Source organism: Oncorhynchus clarkii, unplaced genomic scaffold (genome assembly GCF_045791955.1).
Source record: "Oncorhynchus clarkii lewisi isolate Uvic-CL-2024 unplaced genomic scaffold, UVic_Ocla_1.0 unplaced_contig_3077_pilon_pilon, whole genome shotgun sequence".
NCBI classification, from domain to species: domain Eukaryota; kingdom Metazoa; phylum Chordata; class Actinopteri; order Salmoniformes; family Salmonidae; genus Oncorhynchus; species Oncorhynchus clarkii.
The window spans coordinates 59335-83717 of record NW_027258175.1 but is presented as its reverse complement, the minus strand read 5'-3'; the positions used below and the strand labels follow the sequence as shown (position 1 = coordinate 83717).

The 24383-nt window shown below is 46.1% G+C and overlaps 1 protein-coding gene across 1 annotated transcript in view; it reads left to right on the top strand.

Moving 5' to 3' along the window:
• Positions 1–24383, top strand: part of LOC139395906 (myosin-10-like) — a gene marked incomplete at its 5' end in the record, with an annotated part of 86227 nt that overhangs the window by 11738 nt on the left and 50106 nt on the right. Inside the window, 8 exons of the mRNA XM_071143218.1 lie at positions 883–975; positions 1136–1199; positions 1414–1512; positions 5834–5977; positions 8488–8702; positions 16667–16819; positions 17092–17265; positions 17440–17613. Coding sequence (XP_070999319.1) covers positions 883–975; positions 1136–1199; positions 1414–1512; positions 5834–5977; positions 8488–8702; positions 16667–16819; positions 17092–17265; positions 17440–17613 — 1116 coding nt within the window. The remainder of the gene's footprint in view (positions 1–882; positions 976–1135; positions 1200–1413; positions 1513–5833; positions 5978–8487; positions 8703–16666; positions 16820–17091; positions 17266–17439; positions 17614–24383) is intronic.

The window sequence follows — 24383 nt, the reverse complement described above, 5'->3', positions numbered from 1 at the left end:
GGTTGTTCTCAGACCGGGCTATAGACGTCCCTCCCCATCCTCCCTTTACAGTGAATGAGCTCAATGCTTCCATTCTGGTGGCCACACCTGTGAATAATGCCCAAATACACCAGGCATTTACCATGTAGAATAGTTAAGTATACATTCTGGCTGACCAGGAGTCTCCACACATACCTGTCTGTGTGTGTGCGTGCTTTTATGTGTGTGTGTTGTTGCGTGCGTTTGTCTAGTAGTATGTGCATTGTTGGCAGTCTGAGCTTTGTCCCCATGCAAAGCCCAGGCCTCTTGCTGTTTGTAGCTTTGAGTGCTGCTTGGCTGGCGTGCTTTACCTGGCGCTTTTAAATCCACCTCCAGTAGCTCCCTAGATAATGCTAATGCTACTGTACTTAAAGCTATAGAGCTAGTAGAGCTATAGCCTGAGCCACTGTGTAGCTAAAGCTAGAGATAGCATCTGCGGCCATACTTCCTGATCTAACGCAGTGGTTCTCGACTGACACGATAAATTCATGTGAACTAGTGCAACAGCACAGGGACAGGCTATTACACAGCCTCTGGCAAGGCACCAATGTAGAGTTGTTGAATGCACAAAGTCTGGCACTTTGGCTGGCTTATGTTAGCTGGCTAGATGCTGAAAATGTCTGTAAGAGAACACATGAAAAGCTATTTATCTCTAGATTTCTCTGGGCTCATCCTGTTGAGATGCTATTACAGACTATATCTTGAAAATCAGAGTTGAGACCACTGGGTTACTGCCTTGTTTACTCTCTGATGAGTCTGGTCTCTCCTCTTTTGTACTGGGATTGGGGGAACAGTATTTTGGGTTGTGGAGTTGCTTTGTGATGCATGTCCCAGTGTTGATGCGTTGCCTGTCCTGTCCTCCAGGGGGAGCTAGAGAGACAGCTGCTACAGGCCAACCCCATCCTGGAGGCCTTCGGAAATGCCAAGACTGTCAAGAACGACAACTCCTCCAGATTTGTAAGAATGTATTAATATCTAGATTGATCCCAGATAAGATCTACAGTATGTTTTTAATTGGTTGTATTTTTATTTACTGTGTTTGTTGTTGAGTTTGTATCATTTTTTCATTAATATGTTAATCATCAACTGACACATTTCTTCTCCTCTTGTCTCTCAGGGCAAATTCATCCGTATTAACTTTGACGTGGCTGGATACATTGTCGGTGCCAACATTGAGACCTGTATCCTTCCTCTGCAGTCAGACTCTGTTTCGAGTCCCAACCTAAATATTACTGTTGTAATTCATTAGTATGCTCACTGTTGGGTCACTGCTAATCTGTCATCAGGTAGAAGTTGCCCTACACACAGGGGTCAGCTCAGGGAAGCAGGGGATGCAAAACTGCCCTTAGGTTAGTGTCTGGGGCTATTGAACCCTTCCTTTACTCCTGACCTCAGACCTGCTGGAGAAGTCGAGGGCGATCCGCCAGGCCAAAGATGAAAGGACCTTTCACATCTTCTACCAACTCATGTGTGGAGCTTCAGAGGCCACCAGAGGTGAGAGAGTGGGAGAGGAAAAAGAGAGGGTAGGAGAGGGAGAGGAGAAAGAGAGGGTAGGAAAGGGAGGGGAGAAAGAGAGGGTAGGAGAGGGAGAGGAGAAAGAGAGTGTAGGAGAGGGAGTGGAGAAAGAGAGGGTAGGAGAGGGAGTGGAGAAAGAGAGGGTAGGAGAGGGAGAGGAGAAAGAGAGGGTAGGTTAGGGAGCGGAGAAAGAGAGGGTAGGAGAGGGAGTGGAGAAAGAGAGGGTAGGAAAGGGAGGGGAGAAAGAGAGTGTAGGAGAGGGAGCGGAGAAAGAGAGGGTAGGAGAGGGAGCGGAGAAAGAGAGGGTAGGAGAGGGAGGGGAGAAAGAGAGGGTAGGAGAGGGAGGGGAGAAAGAGAGGGTAGGAGAGGGAGCGGAGAAAGAGAGGGTAGGAAAGGTAGGGGAGAAAGAGAGGGTAGGAGAGGGTGGGAAGAAAGAGAGGGTAGGAAAGGTAGGGGAGAAAGAGAGGATAGGAGAGGGAGTGGAGAAAGAGAGGGTAGGAGAGGAAGGGGAGAAAGAGAGGGTAGGAGAGGGAGGGGAGAAAGAGAGGTAGGTAGGAGAGGGAGAGGAGAAAGAGAGGGTAGGAGAGGGAGCGGAGAAAGAGAGGGTAGGAGAGGGAGTGGAGAAAGAGAGGGTAGGAGAGGGAGAGGAGAAAGAGAGGGTAGGTTAGGGAGTGGAGAAAGAGAGGGTAGGAGAGGGAGTGGAGAAAGAGAGGGTAGGAAAGGGAGGGGAGAAAGAGAGTGTAGGAGAGGGAGCGGAGAAAGAGAGGGTAGGAGAGGGAGCGGAGAAAGAGAGGGTAGGAGAGGGAGGGGAGAAAGAGAGGGTAGGAGAGGGAGGGGAGAAAGAGAGGGTAGGAGAGGGAGCGGAGAAAGAGAGGGTAGGAGAGGGAGCGGAGAAAGAGAGGGTAGGAGAGGGTGGGAAGAAAGAGAGGGTAGGAAAGGTAGGGGAGAAAGAGAGGATAGGAGAGGGAGTGGAGAAAGAGAGGGTAGGAGAGGAAGGGGAGAAAGAGAGGGTAGGAGAGGGAGTGAAGAAAGAGAGGTAGGTAGGAGAGGGAGAGGAGAAAGAGAGGGTAGGAGAGGGAGAGGGTAGGAGAGGGAGCGGAGAAAGAGAGGGTAGGAAAGGTAGGGGAGAAAGAGAGGGTAGGAGAGGGAGGGGAGAAAGAGAGGGTAGGAAAGGTAGGGGAGAAAGAGATGGTAGGAGAGGGAGGGGAGAAAGAGAGGGTAGGAGAGGGAGCGGAGAAAGAGAGGGTAGGAAAGGTAGGGGAGAAAGAGAGGGTAGGAGAGGGTGGGAAGAAAGGGAGGGTAGGAAAGGTAGGGGAGAAAGAGAGGATAGGAGAGGAAGGGGAGAAAGAGAGGGTAGGAGAGGGAGGGAAAAAAGAGAGGTAGGTAGGAGAGGGAGAGGAGAAAGAAAGGGAGAGGGAGCGGAGAAAGAGAGGGTAGGAAAGGTAGGGGAGAAAGAGAGGGTAGGAGAGGGAGGGGAGAAAGAGAGGGTAGGAAAGGTAGGGGAGAAAGAGAGGGTAGGAGAGGGAGGGGAGAAAGAGAGGGTAGGAGAGGGAGCGGAGAAAGAGAGGGTAGGAAAGGTAGGGGAGAAAGAGAGGGTAGGAGAGGGTGGGAAGAAAGAGAGGATAGGAGAGGTAGGGGAGAAAGGGGATGGGTTGAATAGGTAGATCTGGTGAATAGGTTGATCTGGTGAATAGATAGATCTGGTGAATAGATAGATCTGGTAAATAGGTTGATCTGGTGAATAGATAGATCTGGTGAATAGATAGATCTGGTAAATAGATAGATCTGGTAAATAGGTTGATCTGGTGAATAGGTTGATCTGGTGAATAGATAGATCTGGTGAATAGATAGATCTGGTAAATAGGTTGATCTGGTGAATAGGTAGATCTGGTGAATAGATAGATCTGGTGAATAAATAGATCTGGTGAATAGGTAGATCTGGTGAATAGGTAGATCTGGTGAATAAATGGATCTGGTGAATAGGTTGATCTGGTGAATAGGTTGATCTGGTGAATAGTTAGATCTGGTGAATAGGTAGATCTGGTGAATAAATAGATCTGGTGAATAGGTAGATCTAATGAATAGGTAGATCTGGTGAATAAATGATCTGGTGAATAGGTTGATCTGGTAAATTGGTAGATCTGGTTAATACATAGATCTGGTGAATAGATAGATCTGGTGAATAGATAGATCTGGTAAATAGGTTGATCTGGTGAATAGATAGATCTGGTGAATAGATAGATCTGGTGAATAGATAGATCTGGTGAATAGATAGATCTGGTAAATAGATAGATCTGGTGAATAGATAGATCTGGGGAATAGAGATCTGGTAAATAGAGATCTGGTGAATAGAGATCTGGTGAATAGATAGATCTGGTAAATAGAGATCTGGTGAATAGAGATCTGGTAAATAGAGATCTGGTGAATAGATAGATCTGGTAAATAGAGATCTGGTGAATAGATAGATCTGGTAAATAGAGATCTGGTAAATAGAGATCTGGTAAATAGATAGATCTGGTGAATAGATAGATCTGGTAAATAGAGATCTGGTGAATAGAGATCTGGTAAATAGAGATCTGGTGAATAGATAGATCTGGTAAATAGAGATCTGGTGAATAGATATATCTGGTAAATAGAGATCTGGTGAATAGGTTGATCTGGTGAATAGATAGATCTGGTGAATAGAGATCTGGTAAATAGAGATCTGGTGAATAGAGATCTGGTAAATAGAGATCTGGTAAATAGAGATCTGGTGAATAGAGATCTGGTAAATAGAGATCTGGTAAATATATAGATCTGGTGAATAGAGATCTGGTGAATAGATAGATCTGGTAAATAGAGATCTGGTGAATAGAGATCTGGTAAATAGAGATCTGGTGAATAGATAGATCTGGTAAATAGAGATCTGGTGAATAGATAGATCTGGTAAATAGAGATCTGGTAAATAGAGATCTGGTAAATAGATAGATCTGGTGAATAGATAGATCTGGTAAATAGAGATCTGGTGAATAGAGATCTGGTAAATAGAGATCTGGTGAATAGATAGATCTGGTAAATAGAGATCTGGTGAATAGATATATCTGGTAAATAGAGATCTGGTGAATAGGTTGATCTGGTGAATAGATAGATCTGGTGAATAGGTTGATCTGGTAAATAGAGATCTGGTGAATAGAGATCTGGTAAATAGAGATCTGGTAAATAGAGATCTGGTGAATAGAGATCTGGTAAATAGAGATCTGGTAAATATATAGATCTGGTGAATAGAGATCTGGTGAATAGATAGATCTGGAGAATAGATAGATCTGGTAAATAGAGATCTGGTGAATAGAGATCTGGTAAATAGAGATCTGGTAAATAGATAGATCTGGTGAATAGAGATCTGGTGAATAGATAGATCTGGTGATCTGTTTAATGTTTTTGTTTGAAAATTGAACTTCGATTCATGACATTTGATCATTTTACTGTTTCCATGTCTCTCTGTTTCCCTGTCCCTCTGTTTCCATGTCTCTCTGTTTCCCTGTCTCTCTGTTTCCATGTCTCTCTGATTCCCTGTCTCTCTGTTTCCATGTCTCTCTGTTTTGATGTCTCTCTGTTTCCCTGTCTCTCTGTTTCCCTGTCTCTCTGTTTCCCTCTCTCTCTGTTTCCATGTCCCTCTGTTTCCCTGTCTCTCTGTTTCCCTCTCTCTCTGTTTCCATGTCCCTCTGTTTCCCTGTCATTCTGTTTCCCTGTCTCTCTGTTTCCCTCTCTCTCTCTGTTTCCCTGTCACTCTGTTTCCATGTCTTTCTGTTTCCCTCTCTCTCCCTGTTTCCCTGTCACTCTGTTTCCCTATCTCTGTTTCTCTCTCTCTCTGTTTCCCTGTCACTCTGTTTCCCTCTCTCTCTCTGTTTCTCTCTCTCTGTTTCCCTGTTCCTCTGTTTCCTTCTCTCTCTGTTTCCCTGTCTCTCTGTTTCCATGTTCTATGTTTCCCTCTCTCTCTCTGTTTCTCTCTCTCTGTTTCCCTGTTCCTCTGTTTCCTTCTCTCTCTGTTTCCCTGTCTCTCTGTTTCCCTCTCTCTCTCTCTCTCTGTTTCCCTGTCTCTCTGTTTCCCTGTCTCTCTGTTTCCCTGTCTCTCTGTTTCCTTCTCTCTCTGTTTCCCTGTCTCTCTGTTTCCCTCTCTCTCTCTCTCTCTCTCTCTCTCTCTGTTTCCCTGTCTCTCTGTTTCCCTGTCTCTCTGTTTCCCTCTCTCTCTCTGTTTCCCTGTCTCTCTGTTTCCCTCTCTCTCTCTCTGTTTCCCCCTCTCTCTCTTCCTCTCTGTCTGTAGCAGACCTTCTCCTTGGTAGTGCTGACCAGTACAGGTTTCTGAGTGGAGGTGCTATACCTGTTCCAGGCCAGAGTGATGCTGACAACTTCACCCAGACCATGGACTCTATGACCATCATGGGATTCACACCAGAGGAGTCTCTGTGTAAGTGAGAGAGGGATGGAGGGGAGGGGAGGGGGAGGGATGGAGGGGAGGGGAGGGGGGACAGAGCTTTCCTCAGAACATGGAAGTAAAAAACGATATTTTCTCTCCATCCCTTTCTGCCTGTCTGTCTCCCTCCTCCCTCCCTACCCTCCTCTCCATCCCTCTCTTTCTGCCTGTCTGTCTCCTCCCTCCCTCCCTCCCTCCCCTCCTCTCCATCCATCCCTCTCTTTCTGCCTGTCTGTCTCTCTCCTCCCTCCCTGACCTCCTCTCCATCCCTCTCTTTCTTTATGCCTGCCTGTCTGTCTCCTCCCTCCCTCCCTGCACTCCTCTCCATCCCTCTCTTTCTGCCTGCCTGTCTCTCTCCTCCCTCCCTGCACTCCTCTCCATCCCTCTCTTTCTGCCTGTCTGTCTCCTCCCTCCCTCCCTGCCCCCTCTCCATCCCTCTCTTTCTGCCTGTCTGTCTCCTCCCTCCCTCCCTGCCCCCTCTCCATCCCTCTCTTTCTGCCTGTCTGTCTCTCTCCTCCCTCCCTACCCTCCTCTCCATCCCTCTCTTTCTGCCTGTCTGTCTGTCTCCTCCCTCCCTTCCTGCCCTCCTCTCCATCCCTCTCTTTCTGCCTGTCTGTCTCCCTCCTCCCTCCCTGCCCTCCTCTCCATCCCTCTCTTTCTGCCTGTCTGTCTGTCTGTCTCCCTCCCCTCCTCTCCATCCCTCTCTTTCTGCCTGCCTGTCTGTCTCCCTCCTCCCTCCCTGCCCTCCTCTCCATCCCTCTCTTTCTGCCTGCTTGTCTGTCTCCCTCCTCCCTCCCTGCACTCCTCTCCATCCCTCTCTTTCTGCCTGTCTGTCTCCTCCCTCCCTCCCTGCCCCCTCTCCATCCCTCTCTTTCTGCCTGTCTGTCTCCTCCCTCCCTCCCTGCCCCCTCTCCATCCCTCTCTTTCTGCCTGTCTGTCTCTCTCCTCCCTCCCTACCCTCCTCTCCATCCCTCTCTTTCTGCCTGTCTGTCTCCTCCCTCCCTTCCTGCCCTCCTCTCCATCCCTCTCTCTCTGTCTGTCTGTCTGTCTGTCTGTCTGTCTGTCCTCCCCTGCTTGTCTGTCTGTCTGTCTCCCCTCCTCTCCATCCCTCTCTTTCTGCCTGTCTGTCTGTCTCCCTCCCCTCCTCTCCATCCCTCTCTTTCTGCCTGTCTGTCTGTCTGTCTCCCTCCCCTCCTCTCCATCCCTCTCTTTCTGCCTGTCTGTCTGTCTGTCTGTCTCCCCTCCTCTCCATCCCTCTCTTTCTGCCTGTCTGTCTGTCTGTCTCCCTCCCCTCCTCTCCATCCCTCTCTTTCTGCCTGTCTGTCTGTCTCCCTGCCCTCCCCTGCCTGTCTGTCTGTCTGTCTGTCTGTCTGTCTGTCTCCCCTCCTCTCCATCCCTCTCTTTCTGCCTGTCTGTCTGTCTGTCTCCCTCCCCTCCTCTCCATCCCTCTCTTTCTGCCTGTCTGTCTGTCTGTCTGTCTCCCCTCCTCTCCATCCCTCTCTTTCTGTCTGTCTCCTCCCTCCCTCCCTGCCCTCCTCTCCATCCGTCTCTTTCTGCCTGTCTGTCTGTCTCCTCCCTCTCTCCCTGCCCTCCTCTCCATCCCTCTCTTTCTGCCTGTCTGTCTGTCTCCTCCCTCCCTCCCTGCCCTCCTCTCCATCCCTCTCTTTCTGCCTGTCTGTCTGTCTCCCTGCCCTCCCCTGCCTGTCTGTCTGTCTGTCTGTCTGTCTCCCCTCCTCTCCATCCCTCTCTTTCTGCCTGTCTGTCTGTCTGTCTCCCTCCCCTTCTCTCCATCCCTCTCTTTCTGCCTGTCTGTCTCCTCCCTCCCCTCCTCTCCATCCCTCTCTTTCTGCCTGTCTGTCTCCTCCCTCCCTCCCTGCCCCCTCTCCATCCCTCTCTTTCTGCCTGTCTGTCTCCTCCCTCCCTCCCTGCCCCCTCTCCATCCCTCTCTTTCTGCCTGTCTCTCTCCTCCCTCCCTACCCTCCTCTCCATCCCTCTCTTTCCGCCTGTCTGTCTCCTCCCTCCCTTCCTGCCCTCCTCTCCATCCCTCTCTTTCTGCCTGTCTGTCTCCCTCCTCCCTCCCTGCCTGACCTCCTCTCCATCTCTCTCTTTCTGCCTGTCTGTCTGTCTGTCTCCTCCCTCCCTCCCTGCCCTCCTCTCCATCCCTCTCATTCTGCCTGTCTGTCTGTCTCCTCCCTCTCTCCCTGCCCTCCTCTCCATCCCTCTCTTTCTGCCTGTCTGTCTGTCTCCTCCCTCCCTCCCTGCCCTCCTCTCCATCCCTCTCTTTCTGCCTGTCTGTCTGTCTCCTCCCTCCCTCCCTGCCCTCCTCTCCATCCCTCTCTTTCTGCCTGTCTGTCTGTCTCCTCCCTCCCTCCGTGCCCTCCTCTCCATCCCTCCCCTCCTCTCCCTCCCTCTCTTTCTGCCTGTCTGTCTGTCTCCCTCCTCTCCCTCCCTCTCTTTCTGCCTGTCTGTCTGTCTCCCTCCCCTCTCTCCATCCCTCCTGTTAGCCATGTTGAAGGTGATCTCTGCGGTGCTCCAGTTTGGGAACATCTCGTTCACTAAGGAGAAGAACCAGGACCAGTGCTCCATGCCAGACGACACGGCTGCCCAGAAACTGAGCCACCTGCTGGGCATCAGCGTACTGGAGTTCTCCCGGGCCATCCTCACCCCCAGGATCAAAGTAGGACGCGAGTACGTTCAGAAGGCCCAGACCAAAGAAAAGGTGAGACACACACACACACACACACACACACACACACACACACACACACACACACACACACACACACACACTAGTCCTGAGCACATCTGTAACGATGTGCGATGAGAGTCGGGAAGCAAGTTCAGGGAGTGAGTGATTTAATCACTAAACACAACATAATACAAAACAAGAAACACGAACAACGTACAGACATGAAACACTGAAACAGAAACAATAACACCTGGGGAAGGAACCAATGGGAGAGACAGATACAGGGGAGGTAATCAGGGAGGTGATGGAGCACAGGTGAGTCTGATGAGGTGCAGGTGCGCGTGACGATGGTGACAGGTGTGTGGGATAATCAGCAGCCTGATGACCTAGAGCCTGGAGAGGGAGCATACGTGACAATATCTAAGACTAATGGCATAGTAGTTGGTACAAATCACTCCATGAGCTATAAACCTCAGCTGAATTTGGTAATGAATAATGTAGCTTTTGAGCAAGTTGAGGAGACTAAACTTCTTGGTGTCACCTTAGACTGTAAGTTGTCATGGTCAAGGCATATTGATTCAGTTGTTGTAAAGATGGGGAGAGGTCTGTCTGTGATAAAGAGATGCTCAGCATTCTTAACACCACACTTGAAGAAAGAAGCTGAAGTTTTATCATGTCCTGACTACTTCCAGGTGAGCGGGTCAGGGGCTGTAAAGAGGGCATATCAGAACAGAACAGCACGTCTTGCCCTGCCGTGTTCACAGAGAGTTCATGTCAACTAAATGCTTGTTGACCTCTTCTGGCTTAGAGCAGAGATTGACTGCATCACTTCTTGTGTTTTGTAAGAAATATTAATGTTAAAAACTACAAACTGTCTATTCAATCAACTAACACAGTTCTGACAGACAGCCTGTGGCATGTGGGGTACGCCTGTCTCCTCACAGTCTCTAAAGACAAAACGAATTCAAAGCAACACACAGTAATATATAGCACCATGGATGCATGGAGCTCCCTGCCATCTCAAATCACTCAAGCTGCAAAATCAGCTTAAAAACCAAATAAAACAGCAGATCACAGCACAGAGCTTCTCCCCTTTCTGACCTAAATAACTTGTTGTGTCCAGTCCTCTCCCCTTTCTGACCTAAATAACTTGTTGTATCCAGTCCTCTCCCCTTTCTGGCCTAAATAACTTGTTGTGTCCAGTCCTCTCCCCTTTCTGACCTAAATAACTTGTTGTATCCAGTCCTCTCCCCTTTCTGACCTAAATAACTTGTTGTATCCAGTCCTCTCCCCTTTCTGACCTAAATAACTTGTTGTGTCCAGTCCTCTCCCCTTTCTGGCCTAAATAACTTGTTGTGTCCAGTCCTCTCCCCTTTCTGACCTAAATAACTTGTTGTATCCAGTCCTCTCCCCTTTCTGACCTAAATAACTTGTTGTATCCAGTCCTCTCCCCTTTCTGACCTAAATAACTTGTTGTATCCAGTCCTCTCCCCTTTCTGACCTAAATAACTTGTTGTGTCCAGTCCTCTCCCCTTTCTGACCTAAATAACTTGTTGTATCCAGTCCTCTCCCCTTTCTGGCCTAAATAACTTGTTGTGTCCAGTCCTCTCCCCTTTCTGACCTAAATAACTTGTTGTATCCAGTCCTCTCCCCTTTCTGACCTAAATAACTTGTTGTATCCAGTCCTCTCCCCTTTCTGACCTAAATAACTTGTTGTGTCCAGTCCTCTCCCCTTTCTGACCTAAATAACTTGTTGTATCCAGTCCTCTACCCTTTCTGACCTAAATAACTTGTTGTATCCAGTCCTCTCCCCTTTCTGACCTAAATAACTTGTTGTGTCCAGTCCTCTCCCCTTTCTGGCCTAAATAACTTGTTGTATCCAGTCCTCTACCCTTTCTGGCCTAAATAACTTGTTGTATCCAGTCCTCTCCCCTTTCTGACCTAAATAACTTGTTGTATCCAGTCCTCTCCCCTTTCTGACCTAAATAACTTGTTGTATCCAGTCCTCTCCCCTTTCTGACCTAAATAACTTGTTGTATCCAGTCCTCTCCCCTTTCTGACCTAAATAACTTGTTGTATCCAGTCCTCTCCCCTTTCTGACCTAAATAACTTGTTGTATCCAGTCCTCTCCCCTTTCTGACCTAAATAACTTGTTGTATCCAGTCCTCTCCCCTTTCTGGCCTAAATAACTTGTTGTATCCAGTCCTCTCCCCTTTCTGACCTAAATAACTTGTTGTGTCCAGTCCTCTCCCCTTTCTGGCCTAAATAACTTGTTGTATCCAGTCCTCTACCCTTTCTGGCCTAAATAACTTGTTGTATCCAGTCCTCTCCCCTTTCTGACCTAAATAACTTGTTGTATCCAGTCCTCTCCCCTTTCTGACCTAAATAACTTGTTGTATCCAGTCCTCTCCCCTTTCTGACCTAAATAACTTGTTGTATCCAGTCCTCTCCCCTTTCTGACCTAAATAACTTGTTGTATCCAGTCCTCTCCCCTTTCTGACCTAAATAACTTGTTGTATCCAGTCCTCTCCCCTTTCTGGCCTAAATAACTTGTTGTATCCAGTCCTCTCCCCTTTCTGGCCTAAATAACTTGTTGTATCCAGTCCTCTCCCCTTTCTGACCTAATTAACTTGTTGTATCCAGTCCTCTCCCCTTTCTGGCCTAAATAACTTGTTGTATCCAGTCCTCTCCCCTTTCTGACCTAAATAACTTGTTGTATCCAGTCCTCTCCCCTTTCTGACCTAAATAACTTGTTGTATCCAGTCCTCTCCCCTTTCTGACCTAAAAAACTTGTTGTATCCAGTCCTCTCCCCTTTCTGACCTAAATAACTTGTTGTATCCAGTCCTCTCCCCTTTCTGACCTAAATAACTTGTTGTATCCAGTCCTCTCCCCTTTCTGGCCTAAATAACTTGTTGTATCCAGTCCTCTCCCCTTTCTGACCTAAATAACTTGTTGTATCCAGTCCTCTCCCCTTTCTGACCTAAATAACTTGTTGTATCCAGTCCTCTCCCCTTTCTGACCTAAATAACTTGTTGTATCCAGTCCTCTCCCCTTTCTGGCCTAAATAACTTGTTGTATCCAGTCCTCTCCCCTTTCTGGCCTAAATAACTTGTTGTATCCAGTCCTCTCCCCTTTCTGACCTAAATAACTTGTTGTATCCAGTCCTCTCCCCTTTCTGACCTAAATAACTTGTTGTATCCAGTCCTCTCCCCTTTCTGACCTAAATAACTTGTTGTATCCAGTCCTCTCCCCTTTCTGACCTAAATAACTTGTTGTATCCAGTCCTCTCCCCTTTCTGACCTAAATAACTTGTTGTATCCAGTCCTCTCCCCTTTCTGACCTAAATAACTTGTTGTATCCAGTCCTCTCCCCTTTCTGGCCTAAATAACTTGTTGTATCCAGTCCTCTCCCCTTTCTGGCCTAAATAACTTGTTGTATCCAGTCCTCTCCCCTTTCTGGCCTAAATAACTTGTTGTATCCAGTCCTCTCCCCTTTCTGACCTAAATAACTTGTTGTATCCAGTCCTATCCCCTTTCTGACCTAAATAACTTGTTGTATCCAGTCCTCTCCCCTTTCTGACTTAATTAACTTGTTGTATCCAGTCTTCTCCCATTTCTGGCCTAAATAACTTGTTGTATCCAGTCCTCTCCCCTTTCTGACCTAAATAACTTGTTGTATCCAGTCCTCTCCCCTTTCTGACCTAAATAACTTGTTGTATCCAGTCCTCTCCCCTTTCTGGCCTAAATAACTTGTTGTATCCAGTCCTCTCCCCTTTCTGGCCTAAATAACTTGTTGTATCCAGTCCTCTCCCCTTTCTGGCCTAAATAACTTGTTGTATCCAGTCCTCTCCCCTTTCTGGCCTAAATAACTTGTTGTATCCAGTCCTCTCCCCTTTCTGACCTAAATAACTTGTTGTATCCAGTCCTCTCCCCTTTCTGGCCTAAATAACTTGTTGTATCCAGTCCTCTCCCCTTTCTGGCCTAAATAACTTGTTGTATCCAGTCTTCTCCCCTTTCTGACCTAAATAACTTGTTGTATCCAGTCCTCTCCCCTTTCTGACCTAAATAACTTGTTGTATCCAGTCCTCTCCCCTTTCTGGCCTAAATAACTTGTTGTATCCAGTCCTCTCCCCTTTCTGGCCTAAATAACTTGTATCCAGTCCTCTCCCCTTTCTGACCTAAATAGCTTGTTGTTTCCAGTCCTCTCCCTCCCGAGCACATCTGGTGTTCGAGTTAAAGACAAGATGTGCCCTTGGCATTAGGATAACAGCACCTGCTTAGAGAAAGCCATTGTAAACTAAGCCGCAGTAGAATAAGGACTTTGGTCGTGCTCCATATGATGATGACGTTCAAGAGATTCAAGAGTGCTGAGGAGAAAACTGTAGTTGACGTTTTAGCTGGACATAACTGATGTATGGGACTCCACCAAGTTACCCTTCACCATACAGAGACCACACTGTGGGGGGTGTGATGTATGGGACTCCACCAAGTTACCCTTCACCATACAGAGAACCCACTGTGGGTGGTGACTGTAACACAGAAGGAAAGATTAGGAGATAAGATCACCTTTGTGTTGTTGTCTACAGTAATATACTGTAGTCTAAGTGTATAAACGTGTCTTATTTTAAATGTATGTAGTTATGTCCTTAAGTTATTGTTTATTAATGTTTTGTATCATGTCATGTTTAACATTTTGTCTGGACCCCAGGAGGAATAGCTGCTGTGTTAGAAGCAGCTGATGAGGATCCTAATAAAATAGAAAATACACACACACACATACACGCACACATATACACACACACACACACATATACACACACACACACACACACACATATATACACACACATATATACACACATATATGCACACACACACATATACACACATATATGCACACACACACATATACACACACACACATATACACACATATACACACGCATATACACACACACACACACACATATATACATATACACACACACACACGCATATACACACACACACATACCCACACACATATACACACACACACATATATACACACACACACATATATAAACACACATATACACACACACACATATATGCACACACACACACATATACACACACACACATACATATACACACACATACACACACACATATACACACACACACATATACACACACATATACACACACACATATACACACACATATACACAATTGGTGTAAGAGGCACATGCTAGTTTCTTAAAATATCTAAATGAATAATGCTCTCTCTCTCCACTCTCTCTCTTCTCTCTTCTCTCTCTCTTCTCTCTCACTCTTCTCTCTCGCTTCTCTATCTTCTCTCTTTTCTCTCACTCTTCTCTCTCTTCTCTCTCGCTTCTCTATCTTCTCTCTCTTCTCTCTCACTCTTCTCTCTCTCTTCTCTCTTCTCTCTCTTCAATTCAATTCAAGGGGCTTTATTGGCATGAGAAACATGTGTTAACATTGCCAAAGCAAGTAAGGTAGATATACAAAAGTGAAATAAACTATCAAAATTAACAGTAAACATTACACATACAGAAGTTTCAAAACAATAAAGACATTACACATGTCATATTATGTATATATACAGTGTTGTAACAATGTACAAATGGTGAAAGTACACAAGGGAAAATAAATAAGCATAAATATGGGTTATATTTACAATGGTGTTTGTTCTTCACTGGTTGCCCTTTTCTCGTGGCAACAGGTCACAAATCTTGCTGCTTGGATGGCACACTGGAATTTCACCCAGTAGATATGGGAGTTTATCAAAATTGGGTTTGTTTTCGAATTCTTTGTGGATCTGTGTAATCTGAGGGAAATACAGTGCCTTGCGAAAGTATTCGGCCCCCTTGAACTTTGCGACCTTTTGCCACATTTCAGGCTTCAAACATAAAGATATAAAACTGTATTTTTTTGAGAAGAATCAACAACAAGTGGGACACAATCATGAAGTGGAACGACATTTATTGGATATTTCAATCTTTTTTTTTAAATCAAAAAATGAAAAATTGGGCGTGCAAAATTATTCAGCCCCTTTACTTTCAGTGCAGCAAACTCTCTCCAGAAGTTCAGTGAGGATCTCTGAATGATCCAATGTTGACCTAAATGACTAATGATGATAAATACAATCCACCTGTGTGAAGGAGAAGACTGATCAGAGATGCAGCCAAGAGGCCAATGATCACTCTGGATGAACTGCAGAGATCTACAGCTGAGGTGGGAGACTCTGTCCATAAGACAACAATCAGTCAGTCGTATATTGCACAAATCTGGCCTTTATGGAAGAGTGGCAAGAAGAAAGCCATTTCTTAAAGATATCCATAAAAAGTGTCGTTTAAAGTTTGCCACAAGCCACCTGGGAGACACACCAAACATGTGGAAGAAGGTGCTCTGGTCAGATGAAACCAAAATTGAACTTTTTGGCAACAATGCAAAACATTATGTTTGGCGTAAAAGCAACACAGCTGAACACACCATCCCCACTGTCGAACATGGTGGTGGCAGCATCATGGTTTGGGCCTGCTTTTCTTCAGCAGGGACAGGGAAGATGGTTAAAATTGATGGGAAGATGGATGGAGCCAAATACAGGACCATTCTGGAAGAAAACCTGATGGAGTCTGCAAAAGACCTGAGACTGGGACGGAGATTTGTCTTCCAACAAGACAATGATCCAAAACATAAAGCAAAATCTACAATGGAATGGTTCAAAAATAAACATATCCAGGTGTTAGAATGGCCAAGTCAAAGTCCAGACCTGAATCCAATCGAGAATCTGTGGAAAGAACTGAAAACTGCTGTTCACAAATGCTCTCCATCCAACCTCACTGAGCTCAAGCTGTTTTGCATGGAGGAATGGGAAAAAATGTCAGTCTCTCGATGTGCAAAACTGATAGAGACATACCCCAAGCGACTTACAGCTGTAATCGCAGCAAAAGGTGGCGCTACAAAGTATTAACTTAAGGGGGCTGAATAATAATGCACGCCCAATTTTTCATTTTTTGATTTTAAAAAAAAGTTTGAAATATCCAATAAATGTCGTTCCACTTCATGATTGTGTCCCACTTGTTGTTGATTCTTCACAAAAAAATTACAATACAGTTTATATCTTTATGTTTGAAGCCTGAAATGTGGCAAAAGGTCGCAAAGTTCAAGGGGGCCAAATACTTTCGCAAGGCACTGTATGTGTCTCTAATATGGTCATACATTGGGCAGGAGGTTAGGAAGTGCAGCTCAGTTTCCACCTCATTTTGTGGGCAGTGAGCACATAGCCTGTCTTCTCTTGAGAGCCAGGTATGTCTACGGCGGCCTTTCTCAATAGCAAGGCTATGCTCACTGAGTCTGTACATAGTCAAAGCTTTCCTTAAGTTTGGGTCAGTCACAGTGGTCAGGTATTCTGCCACTGTGTACTCTCTGTTTAGGGCCAAATAGCATTCTAGTTTGCTCTGTTTTTTTGTTAATTCTTTCCAATGTGTCAAGTAATTATCTTTTTGTTTTCTCATGATTTGGTTGGGTCTAATTGTGCTGCTGTCATGTGGCTCTGTGGGGTGTGTTTGTGTTTGTGAACAGAGCCCCAGGACCAGCTTGCTTAGGGGACTCTTCTCCAGGTTCATCTCTCTGTAGGTGATGGCTTTGTTATGGAAGGTTTGGGAATCACTTACTTTTAGGTGGTTGTAGAATTTAACAGCTCTTTTCTGGATTTTGATAATTAGTAGGTATCGGCCTAATTCTGCTTTGCATGCAGTATTTGGTGTTCTACGTTGTACACAGAGGATATTTTTGCAGAATTCTGCATGCAGAGTCTCAATTTGGTGTTTGTCCCATTTTTTAAATTCTTGGTTGGTGAGCGGACCCCAGACCTCACAACCATAAAGGGCAATGGGCTCTATGACTGATTCAAGTATTTTTAGCCAGATCCTATGCTCTCTCTCCTCTCTCTCTCTTCTCTCTCTTCTCTCTCTCTCTCTCTCTAGGCTGACTTTGCTGTGGAGGCGTTGGCCAAAGCTACATATGAGCGTCTGTTCCGTTGGCTGGTCCACAGGATCAACCGGGCGCTGGACCGCAGACAGAGACAGGGAGCCTCTTTCATAGGCATACTGGACATAGCAGGCTTTGAGATCTTCCAGGTGTGTGTGAATCTGTGTGTGTCTGTGAGTGTGTCTGAGTCTTTCTTTCTCCTGTTTGCAGTCTCTTCTCAGGTTCACTACACAATATCTGACCTCTCTCTTCTCTCCTCTCTCTCTCTCTCTCTCTCTCTCTCTCCCTCTCCCTCTCCCTCTCCCTCTCCCTCTTCCTCTCCCTCTTCCTCTTCCTCTCCCTCTTCCTCTTCCTCTTCCTCTTCCTCTTCCTCTTCCTCTTCCTCTCCCTCTTCCTCTCCCTCTCTCTCCTCCCTCCACAGTTGAACTCATTTGAGCAGCTGTGTATCAACTACACCAATGAGAAGCTGCAGCAGCTGTTCAACCACACCATGTTCATCCTGGAGCAGGAGGAGTACCAGAGGGAGGGCATCGAGTGGAGCTTCATCGACTTCGGCCTGGACCTGCAGCCCTGCATCGACCTCATTGAGAGACCGGTACACTCACACATATAGCTCACCTTCAACCTTCTCCTGGATAAAACCCAACATCCACCTGGCCTGCAACAGGAGCACCTCAACCCTTTAATAAAACATGTTATTTGTGAAGTGAATTATCAGGTGTTCTTACCTCTCTGTGTCTCTGTCTCTCCTTACCCCCTCCCACTTAAGGCCCAGCCCCCTGGTGTGCTGGCACTATTGGATGAGGAGTGTTGGTTTCCGCGGGCGACAGATCGTTCATTTGTGGATAAGCTGTCTGCTGAGCAGGGGACACACCCTAAATTCTTCAAACCTCGACAAATACGACAAGAGGCCGACTTTGCCATCATCCACTACGCTGGGAAGGTACTCTATCCATCCATCCATCTCTCCCTTCCTCTCTTTATCATCCCTCCTCCCTTTCACTGGAACGGTTTAACATCTTCCTCTCTTTATCTTCCCTCCTCCCTTTCACTGGAACGGTTTAACATCTTCCTCTCTTTATCATCCCTCCTCCCTTACACTGGAACGGTTTAACATCTTCCTCTCTTTATCATCCCTCCTCCCTTACACTGGAACGGTATACATCTTCCTCTCTTTATCATCCCTCCTCCCTTACACTGGAACGGTTTAACATCTTCCTCTCTTTATCATCCCTCCTCCCTTTCACTGGAACGGTTTAACATCTTCCTCTCTTTATCATCCCTCCTCCCTTACACTGGAACGGTATACATCTTCCTCTCTTTATCATCCCTCCTCCCTTACACTGGAACGGTTTAACATCTTCCTCTCTTTATCATCCCTCCTCCCTTACACTGGAACGGTTTAACATCTTCCTCTCTTTATCATCCCTCCTCCCTTACACTGGAACGGTTTAACATCTTCCTCTCTTTATCATCCCTCCTCCCTTACACTGGAACGGTTTAACATCTTCCTCTCTTTATCATCCCTCCTCCCTTACACTGGAACGGTTTACATCTTCCTCTCTTTATCATCCCTCCTCCCTTACACTGGAACGGTTTAACATCTTCCTCTCTTTATCATCCCTCCTCCCTTACACTGGAACGGTATACATCTTCCTCTCTTTATCATCCCTCCTCCCTTACACTGGAACGGTTTAACATCTTCCTCTCTTTATCATCCCTCCTCCCTTACACTGGAACGGTTTACATCTTCCTCTCTTTATCATCCCTCCTCCCTTACACTGGAACGGTTTAACATCTTCCTCTCTTTATCATCCCTCCTCCCTTTCACTGGAACGGTTTAACATCTTCCTCTCTTTATCTTCCCTCCTCCCTTTCACTGGAACGGTTTAACATCTTCCTCTCTTTATCATCCCTCCTCCCCTACACTGGAACGGTTTAACATCTTCCTCTCTTTATCATCCCTCCTCCCTTACACTGGAACGGTATACATCTTCCTCTCTTTATCATCCCTCCTCCCTTTCACTGGAACGGTTTAACATCTTCCTCTCTTTATCATCCCTCCTCCCTTTCACTGGAACGGTTTAACATCTTTCTCTCTTTATCATCCCTCCTCCCTTACACTGGAACGGTTTAACATCTTCCTCTCTTTATCATCCCTCCTCCCTTACACTGGAACGGTTTAACATCTTCCTCTCTTTATCATCCCTCCTCCCTTACACTGGAACGGTTTAACATCTTCCTCTCTTTATCATCCCTCCTCCCTTACACTGGAACGGTTTAACATCTTCCTCTCTTTATCATCCCTCCTCCCTTACACTGGAACGGTTTAACATCTTCCTCTCTTTACCATCCCTCCTCCCTTACACTGGAACGGTTTAACATCTTCCTCTCTTTACCATCCCTCCTCCCTTACACTGGAACGGTTTAACATCTTCCTCTCTTTACCATCCCTCCTCCCTTACACTGGAACGGTTTAACATCTTCCTCTCTTTATCATCCCTCCTCCCTTTCACTGGAACGGTATACATCTTCCTCTCTTTATCATCCCTCCTCCCTTTCACTGGAACGGTTTAACATCTTCCTCTCTTTATCATCCCTCCTCCCTTACACTGGAACGGTTTAACATCTTCCTCTCTTTATCATCCCTCCTCCCTTACACTGGAACGGTTTAACATCTTCCTCTCTTTATCATCCCTCCTCCCTTACACTGGAACGGTTTACATCTTCCTCTCTTTATCATCCCTCCTCCCTTACACTGGAACGGTTTACATCTTCCTCTCTTTATCATCCCTCCTCCCTTACACTGGAACGGTTTAACATCTTCCTCTCTTTATCATCCTTCCTCCCTTACACTGGAACGGTTTACATCTTCCTCTCTTTATCATCCCTCCTCCCTTACACTGGAACGGTTTACATCTTCCTCTCTTTATCATCCCTCCTGCCTTACACTGGAACGGTTTAACATCTTCCTCTCTTTATCATCCCTCCTCCCTTACACTGGAACGGTTTAACATCTTCCTCTCTTTATCATCCCTCCTCCCTTACACTGGAACGGTATACATCTTCCTCTCTTTATCATCCCTCCTCCCTTACACTGGAACGGTTTAACTTCTTCCTCTCTTTATCATCCCTCCTCCCTTACACTGGAACGGTTTAACATCTTCCTCTCTTTATCATCCCTCCTCCCTTACACTGGAACGGTTTAACATCTTCCTCTCTTTATCATCCCTCCTCCCTTACACTGGAACGGTTTATCATCTTCCTCTCTTTATCATCCCTCCTCCCTTTCACTGGAACGGTTTAACATCTTCCTCTCTTTATCATCCCTCCTCCCTTACACTGGAACGGTTTAACATCTTCCTCTCTTTATCATCCCTCCTCCCTTACACTGGAACGGTTTAACATCTTCCTCTCTTTATCATCCCTCCTCCCTTACACTGGAACGGTTTACATCATCCTCTCTTTATCATCCCTCCTCCCTTACACTGGAACGGTATACATCTTCCTCTCTTTATCATCCCTCCTCCCTTTCACTGGAACGGTTTAACATCTTTCTCTCTTTATCATCCCTCCTCCCTTACACTGGAACGGTTTAACATCTTCCTCTCTTTATCATCCCTCCTCCCTTACACTGGAACGGTTTAACATCTTCCTCTCTTTATCATCCCTCCTCCCTTACACTGGAACGGTTTAACATCTTCCTCTCTTTATCATCCCTCCTCCCTTACACTGGAACGGTTTACATCTTCCTCTCTTTATCATCCCTCCTCCCTTACACTGGAACGGTTTAACATCTTCCTCTCTTTATCATCCCTCCTCCCTTACACTGGAACGGTTTAACATCTTCCTCTCTTTATCATCCCTCCTCCCTTACACTGGAACGGTATACATCTTCCTCTCTTTATCATCCCTCCTCCCTTACACTGGAACGGTTTAACATCTTCCTCTCTTTATCATCCCTCCTCCCTTTCACTGGAACGGTATACATCTTCCTCTCTTTATCATCCCTCCTCCCTTTCACTGGAACGGTTTAACATCTTCCTCTCTTTATCATCCCTCCTCCCTTACACTGGAACGGTTTAACATCTTCCTCTCTTTATCATCCCTCCTCCCTTACACTGGAACGGTTTAACATCTTCCTCTCTTTATCATCCCTCCTCCCTTACACTGGAACGGTTTAACATCTTCCTCGCTTTATCATCCCTCCTCCCTTTCACTGGAACGGTTTAACATCTTCCTCTCTTTATCATCCCTCCTCCCTTACACTGGAACGGTTTACATCTTCCTCTCTTTATCATCCCTCCTCCCTTACACTGGAACGGTTTAACATCTTCCTCTCTTTATCATCCCTCCTCCCTTACACTGGAACGGTTTAACATCTTCCTCTCTTTATCATCCTTCCTCCCTTACACTGGAACGGTTTAACATCTTCCTCTCTTTATCATCCCTCCTCCCTTACACTGGAACGGTTTACATCTTCCTCTCTTTATCATCCCTCCTCCCTTACACTGGAACGGTTTATCATCTTCCTCTCTTTATCATCCCTCCTCCCTTTCACTGGAACGGTTTAACATCTTCCTCTCTTTATCATCTCTCCTCCCTTACACTGGAACGGTTTAACATCCTCCTCTCTTTATCATCCCTCCTCCCTTACACTGGAACGGTTTAACATCTTCCTCTCTTTATCATCCCTCCTCCCTTACACTGGAACGGTTTACATCTTCCTCTCTTTATCATCCCTCCTCCCTTACACTGGAACGGTTTAACATCTTCCTCTCTTTATCATCCCTCCTCCCTTACACTGGAACGGTTTAACATTTTCCTCTCTTTATCATCCCTCCTCCCTTACACTGGAACGGTATACATCTTCCTCTCTTTATCATCCCTCCTCCCTTACACTGGAACGGTTTAACATCTTCCTCTCTTTATCATCCCTTCTCCCTTACACTGGAACGGTTTACATCATCCTCTCTTTATCATCCCTCCTCCCTTACACTGGAACGGTTTAACAGCTTCCTCTCTTTATCATCCCTCCTCCCTTACACTGGAACGGTTTACATCTTCCTCTCTTTATCATCCCTCCTCCCTTACACTGGAACGGTTTAACATCTTCCTCTCTTTATCATCCTTCCTCCCTTACACTGGAACGGTTTACATCTTCCTCTCTTTATCATCCCTCCTCCCTTACACTGGAACGGTTTACATCTTCCTCTCTTTATCATCCCTCCTCCCTTACACTGGAACGGTTTAACATCTTCCTCTCTTTATCATCCCTCCTCCCTTACACTGGAACGGTTTAACATCTTCCTCTCTTTATCATCCCTCCTCCCTTACACTGGAACGGTTTAACATCTTCCTCTCTTTATCATCCCTCCTCCCTTACACTGGAACGGTTTACATCTTCCTCTCTTTATCATCCCTTCTCCCTTACACTGGAACAGTTTATCATCTTCCTCTCTTTATCATCCCTCCTCCCTTTCACTGGAACGGTTTACATCTTCCTCTCTTTATCATCCCTCCTCCCTTACGCTGGAACGGTTTAACATCTTCCTCTCTTTATCATCCCTCCTCCCTTACGCTGGAACGGTTTAACATCTTCCTCTCTTTATCATCCCTCCTCCCTTACGCTGGAACGGTTTAACATCTTCCTCTCTTTATCATCCCTCCTCCCTTACACTGGAACGGTATACATCTTCCTCTCTTTATCATCCCTCCTCCCTTACACTGGAACGGTTTAACATCTTCCTCTCTTTATCATCCCTCCTCCCTTACACTGGAACGGTATACATCTTCCTCTCTTTATCATCCCTCCTCCCTTACACTGGAACGGTTTACATCTTCCTCTCTTTATCATCCCTCCTCCCTTACACTGGAACGGTTTACATCTTCCTCTCTTTATCATCCCTCCTCCCTTACACTGGAACGGTTTAACATCTTCCTCTCTTTATCATCCCTCCTCCCTTACACTGGAACGGTTTAACATCTTCCTCTCTTTATCATCCCTCCTCCCTTACACTGGAACGGTTTAACATCTTCCTCTCTTTATCATCCCTCCTCCCTTACACTGGAACGGTTTAACATCTTCCTCTCTTTATCATCCCTCCTCCCTTACACTGGAACGGTTTAACATCTTCCTCTCTTTATCATCCCTCCTCCCTTACACTGGAACGGTTTAACATCTTCCTCTCTTTATCATCCCTCCTCCCTTACACTGGAACGCTTTAACATCTTCCTCTCTTTATCATCCCTCCTCCCTTACACTGGAACGGTTTACATCTTCCTCTCTTTATCATCCCTCCTCCCTTACACTGGAACGGTTTAACATCTTCCTCTCTTTATCATCCCTCCTCCCTTACACTGGAACGGTTTAACATCTTCCTCTCTTTATCATCCCTCCTCCCTTACACTGGAACGGTTTACATCTTCCTCTCTTTTTCATCCCTCCTCCCTTACACTGGAACGGTTTAACATCTTCCTCTCTTTATCATCCCTCCTCCCTTACACTGGACCGGTTTAACATCTTCCTCTCTTTATCATCCCTCCTCCCTTACACTGGAACGGTTTACATCTTCCTCTCTTTATCATCCCTCCTCCCTTACACTGGAACGGTTTAACATCTTCCTCTCTTTATCATCCCTCCTCCCTTACACTGGAACGGTATACATCTTCCTCTCTTTATCATCCCTCCTCCCTTACACTGGAACGGTTTACATCTTCCTCTCTTTATCATCCCTCCTCCCTTACACTGGAACGGTTTAACATCTTCCTCTCTTTATCATCCCTCTTCCCTTTCACTGGAACGGTTTAACATCTTCCTCTCTTTATCATCCCTCCTCCCTTACACTGGAACGGTTTAACATCTTCCTCTCTTTATCATCCCTCCTCCCTTACACTGGAACGGTTTAACATCTTCCTCTCTTTATCATCCCTCCTCCCTTACACTGGAAAGGTTTAACATCTTCCTCTCTTTATCATCCCTCCTCCCTTACACTGGAACGGTTTAACATCTTCCTCTCTTTATCATCCCTCCTCCCTTACACTGGAACGGTTTACATCTTCCTCTCTTTATCATCCCTCCTCCCTTACACTGGAACGGTTTAACATCTTCCTCTCTTTATCATCCCTCCTCCCTTACACTGGAACGGTTTAACATCTTCCTCTCTTTATCATCCCTCCTCCCTTTCACTGGAACGGTATACATCTTCCTCTCTTTATCATCCCTCCTCCCTTTCACTGGAACGGTTTAACATCTTCCTCTCTTTATCATCCCTCCTCCCTTACACTGGAACGGTTTAACATCTTCCTCTCTTTATCATCCCTCCTCCCTTACACTGGAACGGTTTAACATCTTCCTCTCTTTATCATCCCTCCTCCCTTACACTGGAACGGTTTAACATCTTCCTCGCTTTATCATCCCTCCTCCCTTTCACTGGAACGGTTTAACATCTTCCTCGCTTTATCATCCCTCCTCCCTTTCACTGGAACGGTTTAACATCTTCCTCTCTTTATCATCCCTCCTCCCTTACACTGGAACGGTATACATCTTCCTCTCTTTATCATCCCTCCTCCCTTACACTGGAACGGTTTAACATCTTCCTCTCTTTATCATCCCTCCTCCCTTACACTGGAACGGTATACATCTTCCTCTTTTTATCATCCCTCCTCCCTTACACTGGAACGGTTTACATCTTCCTCTCTTTATTATCCCTC